Raw genomic sequence first — 22,194 nt, 5'->3', positions numbered from 1 at the left:
TTCTATCTACATTGACCCCTAAGCAAATAAACATTCATAATTATTATCACAAGAATTCTGGATCTCCTTAAAGTTAATTATGGAAGGTATTTGAAGAATAAATTTTTCGAAGTTTCCAAATTCAAATAGAGAGAATGATGTTCCCTTCTAAATTTGTGAACAATATGAACTTCAAAATGTATTGAATTTCGAAAAGAAAATGTGAGCTTGACAAAAGCATCCAATGGTTTAACTATATGATTACATCATTTCATATGCTATTGAAGATTAACTCCGCTCACTCTAGGGTTTAATCAAACTTCTAAGAAGTATGAGTATTTTAATAAAACTATTTTTTAAAGTCAAATAGCAATTTTCTCATCATACCTACAGTTGAATAATTCGAGCAAACTCTAATCGCACAAGAATATTCATTTTCCAATTCAGAATATGGATATGGGAGGCTAGGGAATTTGGGAAAAGAAAAAAAAGAATTCCCATCATATTGTTTGAAGAAAAAAGATAGAAAAATTACCCTCATGACAAATCCATAGATTGAGATTTTGTTCATGCCTAGTTTATTAAAAAAAAAAACTCTTTTTGATTATTAATGGAGATGATATAGCGAATGAGAGCTTAGACAAGGTATTTACCAGCAATTATTGAGTGAGTAGACTTCCTTCGTAATAAAAGCCTATAATCATTTGTCTTACCCTATTCTTCCCATTAATCAAAATTTGAATTAGCATGAAACTTATGTACTCTATGCGTGTAAACTAAGATAGAAAAAATTGTTAGTGAAAATTTTAACAGTTACCAGCCACAGTTGTGCTCGGGTCGACTACCGCAGCCACCATTTTGTTCTTTTATGAAATATAAAAAAAAAAAAAAGGAAAATAGGCGATACGACGCTGCAATAGTTTGTTCTTTTCCACAACCACCATTATTTGTTCTTTTTGTGAAAGATTGAGAAAGAAAAGCCAACAAGAGAGAGAGAGAGAGAGAGAGAGAGAGAGAGAGAATACAGAAAAAAAAGAAAATAATGGATGAATAAATTAATAATATGAACATAAAAAAGCTTAAAAAATGAAACTAATGCAAGGTCATTTTTATTTTTTGGGTTGCTTGATAGCCTTTTTTTTATTTGCTTTATTTGGGTAAATTATACGTACCTCTCTTCTAGGTTTAACAAAAGCTACATTCCTCAACTTCTTGATTTTGAAATAATAAGGAACTTCCTATTGCTTTATAACATCAATTACTACTACTATTGTTAACTGGCCAATGGAAGTTAAAGCAAAAAATCTAAAGGAAGAATGGTGGATTCAAAAAGTAGTGAAAGCGAATTTGAACCTAAAACCGCTAAATTTTGGAATCTGAACCTTAACCATTAGATTAAAACATTCTCGGCAAATAATAAAAATTAATTAGTCCTACCATTAATACATTATGGCAACCCCAAAATACCCTCAACATGCATCTTTTATGTTTTTATTCGCAAAATTGAAAAAATTACCGACAAGATTTTCTTTTCTTTAGCTCTTCAGCGGAATTTGCGCTTTCATTTTCAAATAAAATGTTAACCTTTGTGAAATGACAAATACTTAGTTCTACATTAAATTTGGGATTAGCTAAAATATGGCACTGATGTTGTACAAAATTCCAATGTTTTTAAACCCGGACCGGAGAGAGAACCGGAGAACTTCCGGTTTACGGTTAGACCCCGGTTAAAAGGTTTAATAATTTTTTACTCATTTTAGTATTCAAAAATTTGAATAAAACTAAAATATCTATTTTAGAAAATAAATACTTAATAAAAATCGGTTGAACCTACCGGTTTTTACCGATTTTCACCGGTTCAACCGGTTTTGACTGGTTTAATTGATTCTTTGGGTTTTTAATTGAATCGGATCGGAGGCATGGCTGGTTCGCGGTTCAACTGGTCCGGTTCGATCCGATTTTCGAAACATTGCAAAATTCATGTATATGTCAAAATGGAATTCCAGTGGGAACTAGTTTGATGTATTTATAGCCGTAAATAGTGCACGAATAAATTGAACCAACTAAACTTCTATGATTAAATATTACCAACTAAACTTACCAATCACATACAGATTAAAAAAACTCGTAAGTTTGAAGTTCTGCAAAACCCATATAATTGAAGCTCATGTCCTAAAATTCACGATAAAACAGGTCATTTCTTTTCTCATTTTGAAAGTAATAAACAAGCTTTTGTTGATGTTTCAAGTCATGACTGTAAACAAAAGTAGTCCCAATTGGAACTACAAACAAAAGTCGGTCAAAATCCTCAAAGCCCAAAAGCAACATGATATTTTGATATTGCCAAACAAAACATACGGTTCTTGCGGTGTTAGGTGGGCTCCAGATTGACTAGCAAATAGCAATACTTGGTCTAACTCCTTAGAGCCACAAAAGCAAAATGATATTGACATAACAAACTAAACACGTGGTTCTTGGACCAATTTCTAGAAATATTGATGAATTCAAAAAATATCTAAATTATGGTGTTTTTTAGGATTAGATTTCCCACTTAGGATCACTGCATTTTCGAAATCTGGCGATCATGAAATATTGTTTTCATTTCTTTTTTTTTGTGGTTCTAGAAGGATGGGGAAAATTTTTTTTTTATCCATGTCTAAAGTGAATTTTTTTGCATTTGGATATAATGGTCGCCACATTAGAAGCAAATGCAGTGATTAATTTTTAAATTGAAAATTTTTTATAAGAGTCAAAATTTTTTAATCAACTAGTAATTTACCATGTATTAGGATTAGGTTAAATTTTAAAACACAGATTATGATATATAATTATACTTTTTTTTATCACAGTCGTTAACTAATCATCGATAAGCGGCTAAAAAAAACTGATTGATATTTGAATATCACCTATTAACGCGCCTCTTACCTTTATTGCACAAAGTAATAGAGCAGTCACACTTCCAATGTACTCTCAAGTGTGATAGATCTTAATGCAATTGTAGCCGCTCGGACCTCCAATGTAGTCCCAGCATTCCCACAGGTATTTGTTCCTTTTTCTCATCAATTGAGGGGTCTATCACGATAATTTTACTACATTTGGGATAGGAACCGGTCGTAGATGTACCAGAAGGAGTCTTATGGACAATAATATTTGTGTCCATATGAAGAATAGATGATAAACCCATCGAGAAATATAGAAAGTTGTAGATACGATCAAGATCATCACTAAACTCATTATTACGTTGGCATGCTGCACCTGCCATTAAATTACCTCCATTATGAACTAGTGGTGGACCCACTCTCGACGTGTATACAAGTAAAAAAAAAAATCTTCTAATTAATTTAGTAGTAGTGAATTAAAAATTAATACAAAAAATCATAAAATTCAAATAAAAAAATTAAATCAAGCAATTAACTCTAAGTGATTATGTTTAAGTAATAAATATATATTTCATTGGTTTTGTGATATTAGTAATTGAGTTGAAGTGGATTAGTGGTGAGAAGTTATTTGAAGGATAATTTAAAAGTGATGATTAATTGTTACACCAAACCACTTGCTCTAGTTTAGTAGTTTTATTATTGTAGAGATGCTGTCATGTGCTCTTGGGTAGGGTTTAAGGATACTACGAATGTAGTGAATCACGACTTCATAACTAAAACGATAAAAAGTGATAATCTAGCTTCGTACGAATTGAAACTACACGTGATAACAGTGGAAATCACCCTTTCTCCAGCAGATAAATGCCTGACCGGCTTTTATTTAGTATGTACTAAACTACGCCACAGTGGAAATTCCAAGTTCATGTTCCTGGAATTCACAGTTTCTGATAGAGTTCCACAGGAAGCCGTGGAGTGAGGAGAACTTCAAGAGGTTTTAGCTTAGGCAAGGCAACTCCCAATCCTTCACCCATATCCACCGGCATCCCCATCGGTGTTGCAATATCAAATGCCTGCAGCATACGTGCAAGCGTCAACTGAACAACATTCATCCCATAATTGACCGCAGGGCACATTCTTCTTCCAGAGCTAAATGGAATATACTCGAAACTCTGCCCTTTTAAGCTGATATTTGCATGAGAATTCAGAAACCTCTCTGGTTTGAATTCCAATGGATCAGACCAAATTCGGGGGTCTCTGTGCAGTTTCCAGAGATTAACGATTAAACGGGCACCTTTTGGGACGAAAAAATTGCCTAGGTAACAGTCTTCAGTGGCTTCGCGAGGTCCCGATAATGGACCTGGTGGATACAAGCGGAATGTTTCCTTCACAATGGCTTGTAAAAAACTTAAGTTCTTGATGTCGGCCTCTTCAATCCATCTCTGTTTCCCTACTTGGACGTCCAACTCGTTCTGTGCAATCTTCAAGATATTTGGATGATTGAGTAGTAAAGATAGTGCCCAAATTAACGTCTCTGCTGTGCTCTCTGACCCTGTCATTATAAGAGTCTGAAACCAATTTCAGAGACAAGGGAATAGAAACGACAAAGCAATACATCAATTTTAACAGAAAAAAATTAGAGCCTTAATCATCTAAGAAAAATGTGTCCGTGGTGTTTGGTGAGTCAAAGAAAAAGTTTCCCAAAAAACAAATGGCAGCACAAATGGGAGTAAAAAACTGTTAGTGTGTTTATTTTAAGTGGTCTAAGGCAATTTAGCAAGAAACAGAGTTGTGATTTCAGTACTGCAGTTGTTGATTTGATGATGGCATCGCGCTTATGGCCAGAAATTTCTCCAGTTTCTGGTATTGTTGATAGCATTACGTCCATGAAATCGTGAACGGCTTCACTTTCAGGATGTGATTGCTTTGCTTTCTGGATATGTTCTTGAAGCCATTGCCCTAAGACCTCATCAAGTTCTTTGCCGGCCTTCTTCATGGATTTGATATGGCCTCCAATGTCCAACCATTCAATCCATGGAATCACATCCGAGAAAACAAAAACTCCGCCAAGATAAAGCATTTTCTTTATTGCTTCTTTCAAACGCCTATCTTCAGAATTATCGTTGCCTTGACTGCTTGTCGAAAATGGCCTTCCTACAAGCATCCTGAGGATAAGGTTGAAAGTCAATAGCTCAAACCATTCGTTTAAGACCACTTTCGTAGGAACATCAACATCAGGACGATCATTCTTTGAGCATAGGGAGTACAAATCCCTGATCCATTTGTCGAATTCCGAGGCTCTAACATGCTTGAGCTTCTCAAGACGCTGGTTAGTGAGGAGTTCCAGAGTAACCATTTTACGGACATCACGCCAATATGGTCCATAAGGTGCTAACGCAAAGATTGCATTGTTGTTACCCATGTACTTGGCTAGTGCCGTATTAGGCCGACTAGCAAATGTTTTGTCATTGATCGTGAAGCACTCTTTCACCATCTCCCAACTGCTCACCACGATGGCCGGACGACTGCCAAGCCGGAGTGAGAAAGTCGGGCCGTATTTATCTGCCATGGATCCCAGTATTCGGGCAAGAGGAAGTTGGCCACCTAGATGATGGAGATGGCCTATGAAGGGCAAAGCTCCAGGTGCTTCTGGAGCAGTGTTTCTCACATTCTGTACAATGTCCTTCGCTCTTTTGTGTTTGAAAAGACTCTTGCTGGATAGAAGAGATAGCAGCAATAGTGCGACTAAGATGGTAGAAAGAATGTCCATGTTATTCACGGAGATGAATGGTTCTTTCTTTGAGCGATTTGAGTCATGAATGCTGCCTACGTACTTATAAGGCAGGAGATCTATGGATGTAGGTCCACTTGACAAACAATGAATTGTTAAAAGAGATCCATGGATGTCGGTCCACTTGACAATTAATTGATTAGTTGGTTTTAGATTTGAGATTTTTGGAAAAATAGTAAAGTGGACGTAATGGAAAATCACTTCACATGCAAAATTTTAGCCAGCAAAAATAGTTTAATTGATGAAGTAGACAACACTGTGATCAATTTTAGAAGTTCAGTGGGTACATTGGAACAAAAACTAGTTTGGATTGTTAGTTTCCGCACAATAATTTTTATATTTTAGGGGACTATATTTATCGATCATATTTTTATTTCATAATATACGTCAAATCGTTACAGTATATTTTTTTGTAAAAATTCTTAAAAAAAATTCAAACAGGACTTAAGGAAGATTCTAAAATAGTTTGATGACTTGTGCCCTTTTAGCCCATTGAAAATTAATTACTTGGAAAAATCGCCTTGAGTTTGAGAGTAAATAAGTTGTTTTCAAGATTTAAATTTTTGTTTAGTCATCCCAAACGCTATTCTCGTTTGGGCTGCCAAATGAGTGAAGAATAATGCTTGTCACGACCAAAGTCACGCAGCCACTGTTGCTTACTTTTTGTCTCTTTTTGGAGCAGAAATTAGCAGGACTGAGAAGGAATTAACTTGGTGGACCAGTCAGTCCTTCTAGCGTTTCAAAGATTAAGGTTAAGTCATCGTGAGGGCTAAATCCATACTTCTCCGTACTAAATCCACATCTTATGCAATTATTAGACAAAAAATAACCTTAGCTTTTAAGTTTTAAGGTTTTCCTAACAGATGCCCAGTTAATATATTTGTACATATATGCTATAATTATTATCCTTCCTTGTATTTATATTCTTTTTTATATTTATTTACTTTTCCTAATTAATCTTATATTTTGAAAAATATGACACTTAAAATATATCCTAATGGGTCACATATTCTATAGACCCTAAGTTTTAAGTTTATTTGATGCTATTTTTTATAGTTTTAAAAAACATATATTTACATAGCAAAAACGAGGAAAAACAAACGTTTGCATTGTAATAGGGAATGTTTTCAAACATTTTACAAGTGTGGGAGACTATTAATTTACAATTTAAAATTTAATCTAGCTATCAAAAATTTTCAATTACTAATAATGATGTAAATAGCAATGTCTACATATTTCAATTCCATAAAATCAAAATCTAAGCAAATTTCAAGGTGGAATATGCCTTCATATTATGTGTAAGTGTTAAAAAAAGTTTAACAAAATAAAGGTAGTAAATCATATATAATAGGAAGGAGGAACAAAATTAAAGCTAACTTATAGAGTTGGGAGGGATGGAGTTTGGTGGATTGGCCATTCCGTCTAATGAGTCCAAAGATTGGGTTGGTTAAGTCCTTGACTAGATCTAAAATCTGGCGCAATAAAATTGACAATCAGAGAAATGCAATATTTCTTTGCATGATATAAATGATTTAATTATATGTGATAAGATGAGAGAGATTGTAAGTTGAAAGTTCTAGATTTAAAACCTCCCACTTACAATAAATAAATAAACGGAGGGAGGGTTGAGTTGGGTGATAAAATAGGAAGGATTGTAAATACGAGATCCGTGGATTCAAAACCTCATGTGCATAGAAGTTCTTTATGCACATAAAAAAATAATTTTTTTTGTTACGTCATTTTATCTATATTATCTTACTCCGTTCTAACCTAAGGGGAAGGCCCAACTGGGCCTACGGGGGATCGATGTGGATTAAATCACTATTGGATTGAGAAAAATCACATATTATAATAATTGGTGGAACATAAGATTTAAACCCTTGACGTCTCACCTCACCAAGCCTCAAGGACGACTTGGTGGTCGCCAACAGTAACGTCAAGGGAAAATGGCCAATTTCGTCTCTAAACTTTTTTTCCGTGTCAATTTAGTCCTTGTATAATTTTTTTGGCCAATTTAATCCCTACAGTTATTTAGCGATTCCAATTGAGGAATGCCACGGTGGCGCCACCATCTAAATTCAATCAAGTCACTAATTGAGCAACTAAGCAAGGGTATTTTTGGTTGTTCACTGATGGGTCTTCGGCACAAAATTGTGCTGTTGAGCGGTGGCCAAACAGGAAAACTTGCTACTGAAACAAATATGGATTCTTCCTGCTTTAGATCTCTAGCCAAATTTACAGCATGTGCCATTGTGGTGCTACTTTCCCTTTCTTGCTTCAGTTTTACCACGACAGGTGCGTCCATTTCTTCCTTATCTCGTGGAGTGATTCTAAAATTCGGGAATTTTCTGTTGCTTCTTGATTTTGATGAAATGGGATTTTGACAATTTTGCAAAGATGATTTTACTGGTGTGTCACAATTATGAGGCGGATATAGCAACTTGGTTAATTGGTCGAAGAATTGGAGAATGCAAATGAATAAATCATCAAGCTCGGATCTTTTTGTCTTTCCATGCAACTCTTTGCTCTCTTTTTAATGGGTTTTTGGGAAACAGGATTTCTATATTCCGCTTGTTTGCTAGAGCCTTGGTTTGAATACAAGATGCTCTCTGTTTTGTGATTGTCTTGCGGAAATGACAAGAAGAAGCACTGGCTTTATATCTTCGGCAAAAAATTCTTCTTTTGTTACTGTGTCCCAACAGTGAACTACTCGAAATACCCTGCTTAGTTGCTCAATTAGTGACTTGATTGAATTTACGTGGTGATGCCGTCGCGACGTTCCTCAATTGAAATTGCTAAGTAAGTATAAGAATTAAATTGGCCAAAAAAATTATACATGAACTAAATTGATACGACAAAAAAATTTGCGGACAAAGTTGACATTTTTCCTAGCGTCAACTTTGAAACTTCATACAGAATAGGAGCTGAGATTTTATTTTATTTTTTTTTGACGTAGACTAGAAGCTGAGATTTGACACAATCGGCGTGTCTCTCGTGTTTGCATGGATTTGACATTTTTCTTTTTTTTGTTATCGTCATCTAATCTATATTATCCTACTCTGTCCTAACCTAAGGAGGAAAGGTTTAACTAGGCCTAAGAGGGATTGATGGGGACTAATTCATCATTGTATTTAAAGAAATCACGTATTGTAACAATTAATAAGAGATAAGATTTGAACTCTTTAACTCTTACTCTGTCAAGCCAAACCTTAAGGACTTGGTGGTGACTGATAGTACTCAACTTTGAAACTTCATCCAGACTAGCAGCTGAGATTTTTTTTTTTTTTTTTTGACATAGACTAGAAGCTGAGATTTGACCCAATCGGTGTGTCTCTCGTGTTGGATGGATTTCGCTGTGGATCCCAAATGAAGCACGCGTGTCCACGGCATATCATGTGGCTGCGGGCATTTTCGGCGTCAATTTCCTGGTCGGCTAACGGTTACCAGCCACAATTGTGCTGGGGGTCGATTACCGCAGCCACCATTTTGTTCTTTTGTGAAATAAAAAAAAAAAGGAAAATAGGCAATACGACGCTGCAATAGTTTGTTCTTTTCCACAACCACCAATTGTTTGTTCTTTTGTGAAAGATTGAGAAAGAAGAGCCAACAAGGAAGAGAGAGAGAGAGAGAGATTACAGAACAAAAAGAGAAAATAACGTATGAATAAATTAATAATGAACATTAACAAAAAAGCTTAAAAAATGAGACTAATGTAAGGTTTTTTTTTATTTGCTTTATTTGGGTAAATTATACGCACCTCTCTTCTAGGTTTAACAAAAGCCACATTCCTCAACTTCTTGATTTTGAAATAATACGAACTTCCTATTGCTCTATAATATCAATTACTACTACCATTGTTAACTAGATAAAAGAAGTTAAAACAAAAAATTTGAAGGGAGAATGGTGGACAAAATTTGAAGTTAACCGTTGTGTAATTTGCGCTTTCATTTTCAAATCCGTGTGTAACCATTCAAGCCCTGGGTCCACACAACATGCGATTCTTGCAGAGGTGGGCTCCAGATTGACTAGCAAATAGCAATAGTTGGTCAAGCTCCTTAGATCCACAAAAGCAAAATGATATTGACATAACAAACTAAACACGTGGTTCTTGGACAAATTTCTAGAAATATTTGATGAATTCAAAAAATATCTCAATTATGGTGTTTTTTAGGATTAGATTTCCCACTTAGGACCACTGCATTTCCGAAATGTTGCAACCATCAAATATTGTTTTTATTTCTTCTTTTTGTGGTTCTAGAAGGATGGGGAAATTTTTTTTTTTTTATCCATGTCTAAAGTGAATTTTTTTGCATTTGGATATAATGATCGCCACATTAGAAGCAAATGCAGTGATTAATTTTTAAATTGAAATTTTTTTATAAGAGTCAAAATTTTTTAATCAACTAGTAATTTACCATGTATTAGGATAAGGTTAAGTTTTAAAACACAGATTATGATATATAATTATACCTTTTTTTTTTATCATAGTCGTTGACTAATCATCGATAAACGGCCAGAAAAAATCGATTGATGTTTGAATATCACCTTTTAACGTGCCTCTTACCTTTATTGCACGAAATAATAGAGCAGTCTCACTTTCAATATCCTCTCAAGTGTGATAGATCTTAATGAAATTGCAGCCGCTCGGACCTCCTAAGTAGTCCCAGCACTCCTTCAATTGACTATGTTTTTTTTCTAAATCTTAATTTGACATACTAATTTTGAGTCTCGACTGAAGAAGTCCCTCAATTGTCTGTCTCTATTTTTTTTTTTAATATTGAAAAGTCTTATGTCATCTACAGGTCATAAACCGGTTAAAAGTCAAATTTCACTTTAATTAAAAGTATAAAGGGGGACTATATATGGTGTGTGTGTTGGGAGGGGGGGGGGGGATTTCAAAGAATGGGGACGCTGTATCTTTCGGCGATACCATAAGGGGCTCCATGTATTTTATCCCTTTTTAAACTAGAACAGTTGAGCATGTTTGATCTTGTAAGTCAAGTGCTTTAAGTGATTCTAAAATTTGCAATTTGTACATTATAGATATGTACAAATAACTACAAGACGAAGACTAAACCTACCTAGAACACCTTAGCATCGAGAGAGTATCAACAGGTAGAACCTAGATCGGATAACCACTTTTTCTTCTTCTTTTTTCTTAGAAAATAATAATTACAACAATAAAACTAAACCTACCTTGCTTTTTTCTTTTAAAAAAAATGATGATCAATAATAGTTCCTCGCTTACCTCCTGAATGACTCAAACTCGTGACCTATTCGCAACTTATCAGTTACAGGTGAAACGTCTTATTAACTAAACTGCATTTCGTTATCAAACTAAACCTACTTTAGAACACCTTATCACTGAAAGAGTATCAACAGGTAGTAGCTAGATCAAATAACCACTTCTTCTTTTTTTCCCAAGGAAATAATATGGAAAAAAGGATAGCATCAATTCCTATTCCGTTCAATTTAAAATAGACTTTTTCTTAAGGAGATTACACAGGTGACTACCCGCCAGAAGTGTAAATGTGCAATTAAGGGTAGTAAAACAACGGTTTGGTGTTTGGACCTCTCAATTTAGTTTCTCCAACTTTTCCTCAGTTTACCTAAATCTGTATAATTAAAAGGTAAGAAAGTGATCGGAGCATAGCATCAATTTTATCTTTTTATTAGAAAGAGCATTTAAATCGTAAAACTCAATTCAATTGGAGGAACTTTTGAAAATCTTACCATTCAACCTATATGCCATGGTTGAATGTACTAATAGCTATCGGGAAATTGGTAATTATTAAAATTGTATACATATGCAGCCCTCAATTATGTATGTGTCATTGTAAAATTGTATAAATATGTAATCCTCAATTATTAAAATTGTGATTATTAATTGTAAACAATTTATGTAGCTGTCATTGTAAATCTCATGTGGCAGAGTGAAAACTTGAAGTCATTTAGATTTTTGAGACTTTTTACAATGCCGCTTCTGAAATGCTAACTTTCGTCAATCTATAATTACTCTAAAATGGTCTAACAGCATTATTCCATTGTAATGCATGATAGAAATATGCAAGGTTTTTAATTAGAAATACTCATTTGTAAAAAATACTTTTCCCTAAATTGAGAAGATAGAGGAGCAAAAACTAAAAGGAGTCATACAATAAGTTGCTTTTCCTTTTTCAGATTTTTTCTAGAATTATGACTTTTGAACATGTGAAACTGTAGTTCTTGCGAAGAGAGATAAAAGAGAGAATTTTCTCGCTCTTTTGCTAACTATCCTTTAGATTCAAATAGCCAGGAGTAATAATCATTATTTGATTCCTACATTATCTTTGAAATATGATTTTTTGCACTGTTTTTTACTAAAAGAAATGGAAGAGAAAATTAATGCAATTATTCTTCTTGATCGGCATAGCATCTCCTTCACATATTATAAACCATAAACAAATGATAAATTATATTTGTGCCATTTGTTGCACATTCATGGGATAACAATCAGAAGTTGTTCCACCGTAAGCTTTGCTAGCAAGAATTTGGTTCACAATTGCTGTTGGATGGAAAGCATCCCAGAAGATGTACTGACTCCTATTAGTGCAAGGACTGGAAAATGGCAAGCAAGTTATTTGCCCTTGATTTCTTCCAATACCGCAACAGCCTCTATCAGTGACAGTAAGACCTACAATATTACCACACACATCGGGTATAAGAATTTGTACTTTAGCACTAGATTTATGGGACAAAATAACAAGATATTTAGTTTTATCTAGAAATACAGTGCATAAATTTATATCTTCATATGCGATCTACAGAAGATTAATCCATTATTACGGAGCCAAAATCCTATTATGTAATACATAATGGATTTTTCTAGTGGGCTCAGAATACACATATTTATCCTTATTACACCCTTTGTATTTAGATATTTTCTCAAATTACCTTCACTTCTAATAAAAGGTTAACATCTGAGAAGTTGAGCCTCTTAGCAAGTACCCATTAGCAGAATCAACCCATATATGATTATGGGATTAATTCCAACACTGACCATTTTGTAAAATCTATATGGCAAGTGCTTAAGGAAAAGTTTAAACATTTCAAACACAACTCACGAAACTGTGGTAACTATAAGCAAGTTATAGCAAACCAACTCCCTCTAGCCACCACATTAATTGTGGAGTGGGAGGTCAAGGGTTCAAACCTTGCCTCCCATCAATGTGTCTCAATATGAGATTTGTTCTAAATCCATACGGGTGTGTGGTGCACCAGTCTAGTCTGATGGTGGTTCAGTCCCCGTCAGGTTCCCCCAACTCAGTTGGGCCTTCCCATAGAGTAGATTCCCCCCCCCCCCTCCCCCGTAAGAGTAGGAGTAAGTTAGACGTGTCGTTACGATAAAAAGCAAGTTATAGCAAGTTAGACATGTGCCGTTAGACATGTGCTTATATATATATATATAAAAAAGCAAGTTATAGCAAGGTGTTTATGTTCTTACCATAAGTAGAGGCGTTTCTTATTATATCACCAAGTGCTGCAAAAGTGTTGCCATAAACAAAGATTGACCCCTTATAATCTCTGTTAAACTGATCAACGAGAGATCTTAGGCGCACGTTGAACATTCCAACATAATCATTCACAAAGGACACACACTTCCCTGGTGAAGAAAGACCAGTTGCCAGCTGATTAGGAATACAGCCAAGTGGTCCAATTCCACCCAAAAAGAACTTCCTCGTTCCAAGGCTCTGCAATACCTACAAAGATTAAATTTGTACTTAGAGATGGTTAATGGCAGAAACCACGAGCAGAATTTTGGGCTTGATGTTCAAGCAAGCAAGAAATTAATGTCTAAACATCTTTTATTTTTTTTAAGGTTAAACTCCAATTTGGACCCATGAACTATAGATGCACTACAACTTTGGCTTTAAACTTTAATTTTGGACACTTTACTTTCTGAAGTATGAAATTTATTCTATTTTAGCCCTTCAACTTCAATTTTGGACATTTCAACTCCTAAAGTATGAAGAATTTCTCATAAAACTTCAAAACTAATGGAATAGTCGACAATTGATGCCCAAATTTTAAGTAATAAAGTGGGATGAATTTTATATTTTAAGGTATAATTATTCAAAATTACTAGAATTTAAGGATTAAAGTATGATGGATTTCATACTTTACGGAGTAAAGTGTCTAACATTGAAATCTAATGGCTAAAGTGCGAGGGCGTCTATAGGTTCCATATTGAAATTTATACATGTTTTAGTGTCAGATGGTAACCATATATTTCACTGCAAGTTTGAACATAGCACAAGCCAATTGACCATCCCAGCTTTGAATTGCAAACTCTTACAAGTCACTAAGTTTCCCACAGAGGGCAATTATGGTTTAGTTGAACAATCTTTTGTAAAGCTGTATTTTGAATTAATCAAACGATTGAAGTGAATTTCTGACACTCTTACCAATATTTGCCTTCTGTAACGCTGAATGAGAAGATCAGCATAGTCCTCAGGAGTATAAAAATAGCTTGTGGTGTAAAATGAAGGTTGTAGATAGTTGTTTATGTAGTCATTACTACCAAGGATCATTACAACCAAGGAACTGGCCAAATAGTGACTCAACTCCTGCTCATTCATTTGGCCCTTAAGTTGATTCAAGGTGTTGTCGAAGTTCTGGACTTGTTCACTTAAGGTGAACCTTTCACCCTGTACAATTTACCACATACAAGAAAAAGTGTAGGGTGAAATACATCAAACCAATATTACATGAACTTTATTAGCTACCCGCTCTGAAATAGGAAATAGGAAATAGGAAATAGGAGTTGCACTTTTATCTTATATCTTTAGTTAAAAGTATTTACTAATAACCATTGCAATTATGAGCAGATTTCATGTGAGAAATGACTAATGTACTTCTTTTTCCAATTGGAGTGCCATATTACGACTAAAAGGCATCTAAAAATTATTGAATATTTTTTTTCTGGTTCTATTAAGGGCACAAACACGACCAGAAGACGAATTTTAGGTTTTATTTTAGATGTGTAATCAACAGGTTCCATATTCCTTTCTTTTAAGAGAAGGGAAAAACAATAGCTTACAAGATTTTGTCCCGTCTCCTCAAGAATGCCTGCTGCAGCAGAGGCATAATTCACTCCCCCAACAATGTTTCCACTAGATGAACTCGTGTACGGTGGAAGTAAAGGAAGTTCCAGCAAGTCTCCTTCGGAAGCAAGGGGAAAATAACCAGGAGTTGAATAAATTAGTAGAGCAATACCGCGTTTTAACATACTTCATCAGGAAAAGAGTAAACTACTTTTTTGTGTTCATGAAGCTAAATTTCCAATTGAGAAAAATCTATTGCCTAATCAATAGCATAAAGTATGATTTTTGCAAGAATGGCATAAGATTTTGCCTCTTGAACTTTTTTCATGTAATACTTGATTGAATCCTCAACTTTAGTTCTTCCCTTTTTTTTTTTTGAGGTGATAGTTTTCATCGTAGCAAATATATTTTCCTTTTCTTCATTTATGTGTTTTGGTTTCTAGATTTGGTCTTTATTCTAGATATAACATTCCAATTGTAATTCTCGTAGGAAAAAATAAATTTTAATTCAAATTTTAATCAATTTCTCAATTATAATTGTCCTAGAAAAAGAATCAGCATTTGAGGTGTCTTCGTCTCTCCGTTTTCTTTTTTGTTTGTTCTCCACAAAAGAAGGTAGCCAAGTTTTACTGATTAAAAGCGATGAAAGACGAGGGAAAAAAACTTTTGTATGTTCTTGCTACCCTCTCACCCCTTCTCCCACCCTTCCCACCTTCAATTGTCAGGTCCAAAATCCTAACCCTGAATTTGACATAAAGGACTCTAAGAGCCCTCCCATTACTACTGGAAGGAAAAAGACTTGCAAAAATTTTCATCCAAAAATTTCACAGTGAGCTTTTTCTGCAACGTAGGAAATATCAACAATCAAACCTTGATGCGAGACAAGTGAAAAGAGCGTTTCATAATTTCCTTCCAGTGAACCAATGGGCATAGAGAGTCTTATTTTGGTATTTCAAACAACTATTTTATCGTTGTATGTGGGTGTGGGTGTGGGTGTAACATTTGCTAATCTACCTCGGTTTTACATAACCTTCTAAAGCTGAAAATTAAAGTCAAAAGTTAATGGTCATAATTACCCAAGTAATCTATGATGGTTTTTCCATTGCAAAATCTGCCAGTCGGTACTCCTCCATTGAAATCCACACCATAAGGAACATAATTCGCTTTTGCCAAGGAGTTAAGATCATTGTTGTTTCCAGGATCAATTAACGAATCACCAAATACAAACATAGCTGCAAACTGTGGCTTAGCTGCCACAGTTCTAGGTGAAAGAGAAAGAGCGATTAAAGCTAAGGCAACTGATCTAAGAAGAAGTTGAATTCTTGCTAAGGGCACATGCTCATCCATTATCTATAAATGTTTCTAGCTTCTTTCAGACAACAAGTCATCTTAAAATGAGAATTCATCCCATCCGATGGATGTTAATGTACTACAAAAGATGTGTCCATGTTCCTTTTAGCTCACTAGTAAGGTGGGAAAAATGTGCCCATACCAAAAACAATCCATGAATTTGTCCTTTTGGAAGAGCATTTTCCCTTGTATTCTGCCCGACTTTTTGAATACTACTTTTTGTTGGCAATCAGTTACATCAGTTCCAATCTTGTCAGTTTGAGTTCGGCTTTTCTTTTCTTTCTTCTGTAGCTTATAGATAAGAAAAAGAAAATGTCATTTAAAGACTAGTTTGTTAAAAGATGTATAGACCACGAAGTATGTACGAAAGGTAATTTGGTCGCTTATGCTACTATGCATAATGTGTTTACAAGACACTTCATATTGAAGATTCCGCAAATGCAGAAAACGATTAAAGCAGGCTGACCAATTGAAGAATGTTATAGTTCACATCAGATAGTGTGTTAATCAGGAAGCATGCAATGAATGGAGACTTAGTAAATTAGGAAAGGAAAGCAAATTTATTTTGACCATAAATAAAATTATTTTTCAACAAGACAACAACAGGTCAAGTTCTTTATTGAAGTCATATTACTGGCTTTAACTTTTTGATAGAAATCTACATTAGCACTATATATGAGCTTTTTAACTCTTATGCGAATTTAATAATAGTTTCACTACCATTTAATAATAGTTTCACTACCATAATATTCTCATATTTACTCTTTTTTATACCCTTATACTAATTTTCAATTTTGTTAGCTATTTCAAACTTAAGAAGAAATTTTTTTTTTCAAACATATGAACTCTATTTTTCCTAGGCCTGAGATAAAGATCATGGAGATCGCCACTTTTTCAAGCCATCCCATTAGGTTAAAATTTAGGAATTCTCCTTGTCTTAGAGATTCAATGCTCAGAACAAATGCAACTAAATCACTAGTAGATCTCACGCACAGTAACATGCTTTTAGCAGAAAAAAATGATCAACTAGAGCACTTAAAAAATTCTCTTGTCAAACTCAAATCACATAATTACCGTGTACATGAAAGGCATTAACTTAAAATTGGGATGGTCAACTGATTAAGTTCCAATTACTGGGGGTTGTTCAAGTGTCCAGGGAGTGGCTTTTAAAGCCTGCCTCATGGCTTGATCTATTAACTAGGTAAATCATACTGGCATTCCATAAGGTACTGATCTATTTTGATAAATAACTCACTTGCATAATTAGATTGACCTTATTCGTTCAGGATGTATGGAGCTCATTTTAAACATAATATGGCTATTTTACCCTTCAGCCTATTGAAAAAGGTTGTTATTGACCATAGTAACATCATTCAAGTTAAGAGAAGGCCCCAGTAAACCACTAATCGATATTACGAAACTCAGTATCAATAAATTACAGTGACAGTGACACATACCATATCTGTCTCAAGACTCCTTTTTCTTCTGTACTCTTGCCTTCTTGCATCCCTGCCTCTACACTCCCAGCTGCTACCAACAGTACAATGTCATTCTTCTTGCTTTTTCCTGTTTCCATCTCTTCCACTTTATAATTCATCTTCTCCAAACTGCAGCAGTTTACAAACACCCAATGGCCAAGCATATAACTGCAACCAGATATCTTCTCTTGAACTAATAACCTGATATATAGTATTCTTTGCAGTGAAAGAATTATGTATTACACTTTTAGCATATGTAAGTAGAAATTATACTCAGGATGCTTCTGCTACCGATACATATTGTTCAACACACACTTTGTACTTTATTAATGGCCTCCTAGAGTAGTCCCCACATATGATAGCAAGCTGTATGCGTGAAATTCAACATAATAATATACTGATACCTGGAAGGAAAGTGAACTTGATATCTTGCGTTTTACTGCACAGATAGCTTTGATCATTTTATCCACCCATTTTGTAGGTCAAACTGTCAAAGTCCATGAAGATTAACTTCATCACACGACAGGAGCTTCCTGGTACTGTAGTCTGTAAATTTGCTAAGAATTTCAACTTAAGAAGAGATACATAACTAGTGAAACACGTATTTTGCTTCTTCACTTGGAACTGAAGCCTAGTTGTTGGAACATTCATAAACAAATCTTACTCACGAGTCAATAAGCCCCATTCTGGCCTCTGTCACAAAAGATCACAAAGCACACTAGTTCTTTTGGAAAAGAGAATTGAATAGAGACAATTCAAATGTATTAAATTAGTCATCTTTCTATCATAAAGATAATGCTACAGAGGGATGATAATCGTTTTTAGACAATGCAAATTATGTTAACAATCTGATTGACAAAACCAATAGTCACAGATCTGCATTCATTGCAAAAATACAACACTTCAAATACGATGCAGCACACAGCACTGGAAAAGAACCAAAAAGTCTCCAGGCTCAGCTTTTCCAATGTAGGAAAACACAATAGTAATAGAAAGATGCAGGACATTGAGCTTTGAAACTAAAGTCATGAAGCTGCAAAACAAACGAAGTTCCAGGAAACTGAATTTTCAAACCAAGCCATTAGCTGCAAGCCAAATGGGTTCCAACTTCAGGATTCCAAGAGCTCAAGTTTTCATACTGGGCAACGAGCCAAAACATAAATATATAAACTGCAAACAGACTTAAATGTGGAAACAACTCAGATTTATCACAAGTTTATCATCTTCCAGATGCCATTGCAAGTCTCAAAGGTAGTCTGCTTCACCGGATCGAGTTCAAACTTTTCTACTCTTTTTTCCTCCCTCTCCACAATATCTGAATTGACTAAATAAAGGGTAAAACAACTGTAATTGGAAAGTGTGCAGACCAAAGCAAAGAAGCCTTCTTGTAATCAATATACAAAGTGAGAAATTACCAAACAGATACCAAAGACAATTGGAAGGATACGGCCAGATATTTTGGACTGATCGTCCAGGTTTGGAACAATGCTAGTGACAGAAGCATACATGGATAATTTCATCCTACAAGATGAAAAGAAGTGAATATCAGCAATTTTAAAATCTCAACAAACATTTGAAATAAGTAGAACGTTTAACAGCACATGAGACAAGCAAACAAAAGAAACATAATTTTCTACATAACAAAATCCAAGAAAAAAAATTTAACAATGCGTTTGTTCTTCTTAAAGTGCTTACAAAGGAACACAGTAGCGTAATACATTATTAGAACATAAAAGACAATATACTACATATGCTTGCAAAGACTAAAAATTAACAAACAACTAAATCAACTGCTTATGTTGCATGAATTATGCAGAATGGAAAATGACCAAACAGGCTTGAAATAACAATAGTCAAAGTTCGGTAAATTCTTCCTTCAAATATCTAAGACTAATCAGAGGAACCTGCAGATATCCACATCTTAGGGGGGGATAAATCAACAGAACTGAAAGATTGAGATGACAAAAAGAAAAACTATAACAACTATTTTTTTGAACTCTGATCTAACACTAGAAGGGAATTATAAATATCTACAGCAAGTACAGTTGAGCTAATATACTGCTGCACATTATGTCACCAAAAAAATTAATCTACCACACAAAATACATCCAAGAGTAAATAAAACTCAAAAAACCTTGCAAAGCAAGATTAACACATAAATGTAAATCCAAATTTCTCCATCAACTTACTCTCTCCTCAGGTCCTCTTGCTCAAGTTTCTTCAGTGATTTTCTTCGTTCTTCAATAGATTCGCTCTGTTGCTCAAGATTATTAATTTCATCTATAATCACTGTGTTGATATTCGAATCTGAAATCAATACCACCGACACAGAGCAAAAAATGGAGGATTTCACTGAAATGAAGAGATACTTATCTAAGCTCATCCCTCAGCTGATGTTCTCTTTCTTCCAGCTCCTTGGCTAGCAAATCTGATTCTTCATCTGCAACTACAGTGGAATTTGCTTCTGTAGTTTTGCTTCTGCATATTTCTAGCTTTGTTTGACATTCTGTTTCAAGTAAACTCATCTAAGTAGCAATACCTGAGAAGCTGTCATCTACCACACTGACGCTGACCAACAAATATAGAGAGAAACAAAAAGAATCTAAAGTAACAGATAGTCAAAAGGACACTTCAACCGAAGAGTGAAAATGCAATCAAATTAAACATGTGAAATGTTGTCAATGCACATATACAGCGAGTTCAATTTTGGAAAAGCAATTCAATCGATTGTGTTTCAGTGATTAGTACTCCAGACCACTAGCGAAATGCAACTTAACCAAGTCCAAGCAGCAAATTAGCTAAAAATTCAGTCTCACAAAATCAGCCAAAAAATTGCATGACAAATTATACATTAACAAACCAATCATCAACCGTCAAATGCAAGCAAAATTCGAACTTTATCAGTATAACAGGAAAAATAGTGCCCTAAATTACATTTACTGAAAATGCCCTAATCCACATCAACCATCACCTAAAACTCCAGAGGCAAACTAGCAGGAGGTAAAATTCAAACCTTATTGCTGTTAATTGGCAAAACATGCTCCAATTCACTTTTAGTAAAAATGGGAAAACCATACTTGGTTCGTCAACAAATAATCAAAATTGCAAGCGTAACATCCTATCTTATTCTTTCGAGGAAGAAATTGGACCTTGTATGGAACGTTGCAGGCCGTTGAAATCGGCGTGGGCACGGGAGTGGAGAGATTGGGCTTGCTGGAAATATTGCTTGAGAGTGATGTTGTCCCCGTCGTCCCTCAGGAAGTCGACAAGTTCGTGGCTATATGCGATGAGCTTCTCCACTTCGAACCTTGTCGAATCCGCCATATCTGTTCGACTTTTTGCTGCAATGAAATTTGGGCTTTTAATACTGAACTCAAATGGCAAACAGATTTTAGGCTGAAATTCAAATGACGAATCGTAAGAGGGAAAACATGGAGAGATAACAGTTGAAACATTAATTGCAATGCGCCCTTGGACTATAACCAAATTTTACTTTGCTCCTACACTGTACACTGACACACTGAATTTTAGTATTGTGATCGAAAATTCTAATTAATTGCAATATGCACCCTCACATTATTACCAAAATTTACTTTGCTTCCCCACTGTGAAATTTAGCATTGTACTAGGAAAATTCCGAAGTGTCTTCCTATTTCATAAAGAGATATGAAAAGTTAAAACAAATGGTTAGAAGTCATCGACTATTTGACCAACAAAAGTAAGCAAATATAAGTTATAACGTAATGTCTAAGTCACTCGTATCCCAAAGAGTACCTATAGGTTGACAAAATTATGGTTCCATTATAAGGTTAAGTGCTAGGGTGGTAAGACAAAACAAGGATGTAATAGGCAATTTTCATAATTAAAAATAAAAGAGAGACTCATCCACTAAAAAATGAACTTAGGTAAATTCAAAAAATATATATTGCTTAATCTCGTGAGGCTCTGAAGTGACTCAAGTAAAGCGTCCCACTTGAAAACAATGCTTTTCAATCTTTGAAAAAAAAAAAAAGCATTTCCAAGCTTTAAATAATGAGTTAGAGAAGGTACCGAGAAATATTATTGGTGGCAAGTAAAGGCAAAGCATCATTGGTGATTTTGAGTTAGTGCAAAAGGAAATAGAGAGTGAATGGAAAGGCAACCAGAAAATATCATGATGTGAACTCGAATCTCCAAATTCTCGTTCTTGAAGAAACGATTCAATCAGGCAACGGAATGATCTATGTTGATCAGGTTATGAAACAATTTAGATGGATTCTAAAACAATCAAGGATAACTCGAGATTGACTAGAAAGGTAGAACGGCGCCACAACCAACTATAATTGTTGATTTGATAAGTTAAACTCGAACAAAGAAAACACTCACTTTGTATCAAGGACGTTCCCAAGGAACAAGAAAGAGAAACCTCTCAATTTTTTATTCATCTTCAACTTAACTTAAGAAAACGTTGCAAGCTAGGCTTATATATAGCCTTACAAGATCATAAAACCCTAAACCTGTTTGGAAAAGCCTAAGTTTCCTAATAAGACATAAGTCCCTAACCCTAAGAATACTAATATTTGTGTCTAGATATGTTAACTATGCCCTCATAAGCTTATACTAATATTTGCGTCTAGATATGCTAAATATGCCTTCAT

General features: G+C 34.7%; 3 protein-coding genes across 4 annotated transcripts; all 3 read right to left on the bottom strand.

Moving 5' to 3' along the window:
- Positions 1 to 3,538: 3,538 nt before the first annotated feature.
- LOC113769960 (cytochrome P450 82C4-like) lies at positions 3,539 to 5,667 on the bottom strand. The gene is made up of 2 exons (XM_027314308.1): positions 4,660 to 5,667; positions 3,539 to 4,423 (listed from the first exon to the last, which is right to left on the bottom strand). The coding sequence occupies exons 1-2, from the start codon at positions 5,623 to 5,625 to the stop codon at positions 3,794 to 3,796; spliced, it is 1,596 nt and encodes a 531-aa protein (XP_027170109.1). The 5' UTR covers positions 5,626 to 5,667; the 3' UTR covers positions 3,539 to 3,793.
- A 6,398-nt stretch (positions 5,668 to 12,065) lies between these two features.
- LOC113770730 (GDSL esterase/lipase At1g71250-like) lies at positions 12,066 to 17,614 on the bottom strand. Its single transcript, XM_027315295.1, has 6 exons — positions 17,537 to 17,614; positions 15,806 to 16,370; positions 14,726 to 14,847; positions 14,091 to 14,333; positions 13,130 to 13,385; positions 12,066 to 12,319 (listed from the first exon to the last, which is right to left on the bottom strand). The coding sequence occupies exons 2-6, from the start codon at positions 16,074 to 16,076 to the stop codon at positions 12,099 to 12,101; spliced, it is 1,113 nt and encodes a 370-aa protein (XP_027171096.1). The 5' UTR covers positions 16,077 to 16,370; positions 17,537 to 17,614; the 3' UTR covers positions 12,066 to 12,098.
- Positions 17,615 to 18,021: 407 nt separating this feature from the next.
- LOC113770731 (kinetochore protein SPC24 homolog) lies at positions 18,022 to 20,953 on the bottom strand. Of its 2 annotated transcripts, none has more exons than XM_027315297.1 (5): positions 20,707 to 20,953; positions 19,931 to 20,063; positions 19,747 to 19,848; positions 19,005 to 19,078; positions 18,022 to 18,103 (listed from the first exon to the last, which is right to left on the bottom strand). In XM_027315297.1, exons 1-5 carry the CDS (start codon positions 20,879 to 20,881, stop codon positions 18,048 to 18,050), a joined length of 540 nt encoding a protein of 179 aa, XP_027171098.1. In that variant the 5' UTR covers positions 20,882 to 20,953; the 3' UTR covers positions 18,022 to 18,047. The 2 variants fall into 2 exon arrangements, with proteins under 2 accessions (XP_027171098.1, XP_027171097.1); XM_027315296.1 differs by lacking the exon at positions 18,022 to 18,103 and adding an exon at positions 18,410 to 18,872.
- Between the last annotated feature and the right edge of the window lie 1,241 nt (positions 20,954 to 22,194).

This window comes from Coffea eugenioides, chromosome 5, assembly GCF_003713205.1.
Source record: "Coffea eugenioides isolate CCC68of chromosome 5, Ceug_1.0, whole genome shotgun sequence".
Classification (NCBI taxonomy): domain Eukaryota; kingdom Viridiplantae; phylum Streptophyta; class Magnoliopsida; order Gentianales; family Rubiaceae; genus Coffea; species Coffea eugenioides.
Note: the sequence above shows the minus strand (reverse complement) of the source record. Positions and strands in the feature narration are given on the sequence as shown.

What these genes read in the sequence shown, in the direction of transcription:
- LOC113770730 (XM_027315295.1), bottom strand. Translation starts at nt 16,076, where the DNA reads ATGGATGAGCATGTGCCCTTAGCAAGAATTCAACTTCTTCTTAGATCA. An exon ending in AACCATCATAGATTACTTGG is followed by an intron (nt 14,848 to 15,805) that starts GTAATTATGACC and finishes TTGCTTCCGAAG; the next exon opens with GAGACTTGCTGGAACTTCCT. An exon ending in GTTACAGAAGGCAAATATTG is followed by an intron (nt 13,386 to 14,090) that starts GTAAGAGTGTCA and finishes TAATCTTTGTAG; the next exon opens with GTATTGCAGAGCCTTGGAAC.
- LOC113770731 (XM_027315296.1), bottom strand. Translation starts at nt 20,881, where the DNA reads ATGGCGGATTCGACAAGGTTCGAAGTGGAGAAGCTCATCGCATATAGC. An exon ending in CCTGCAACGTTCCATACAAG is followed by an intron (nt 20,064 to 20,706) that starts GTCCAATTTCTT and finishes TACTTGAAACAG; the next exon opens with AATGTCAAACAAAGCTAGAA. An exon ending in CAGCTGAGGGATGAGCTTAG is followed by an intron (nt 19,849 to 19,930) that starts ATAAGTATCTCT and finishes GAATATCAACAC; the next exon opens with AGTGATTATAGATGAAATTA.
- LOC113769960 (XM_027314308.1), bottom strand. Translation starts at nt 5,625, where the DNA reads ATGGACATTCTTTCTACCATCTTAGTCGCACTATTGCTGCTATCTCTT. An exon ending in TCATCAAATCAACAACTGCA is followed by an intron (nt 4,424 to 4,659) that starts GTACTGAAATCA and finishes AATTGGTTTCAG; the next exon opens with ACTCTTATAATGACAGGGTC.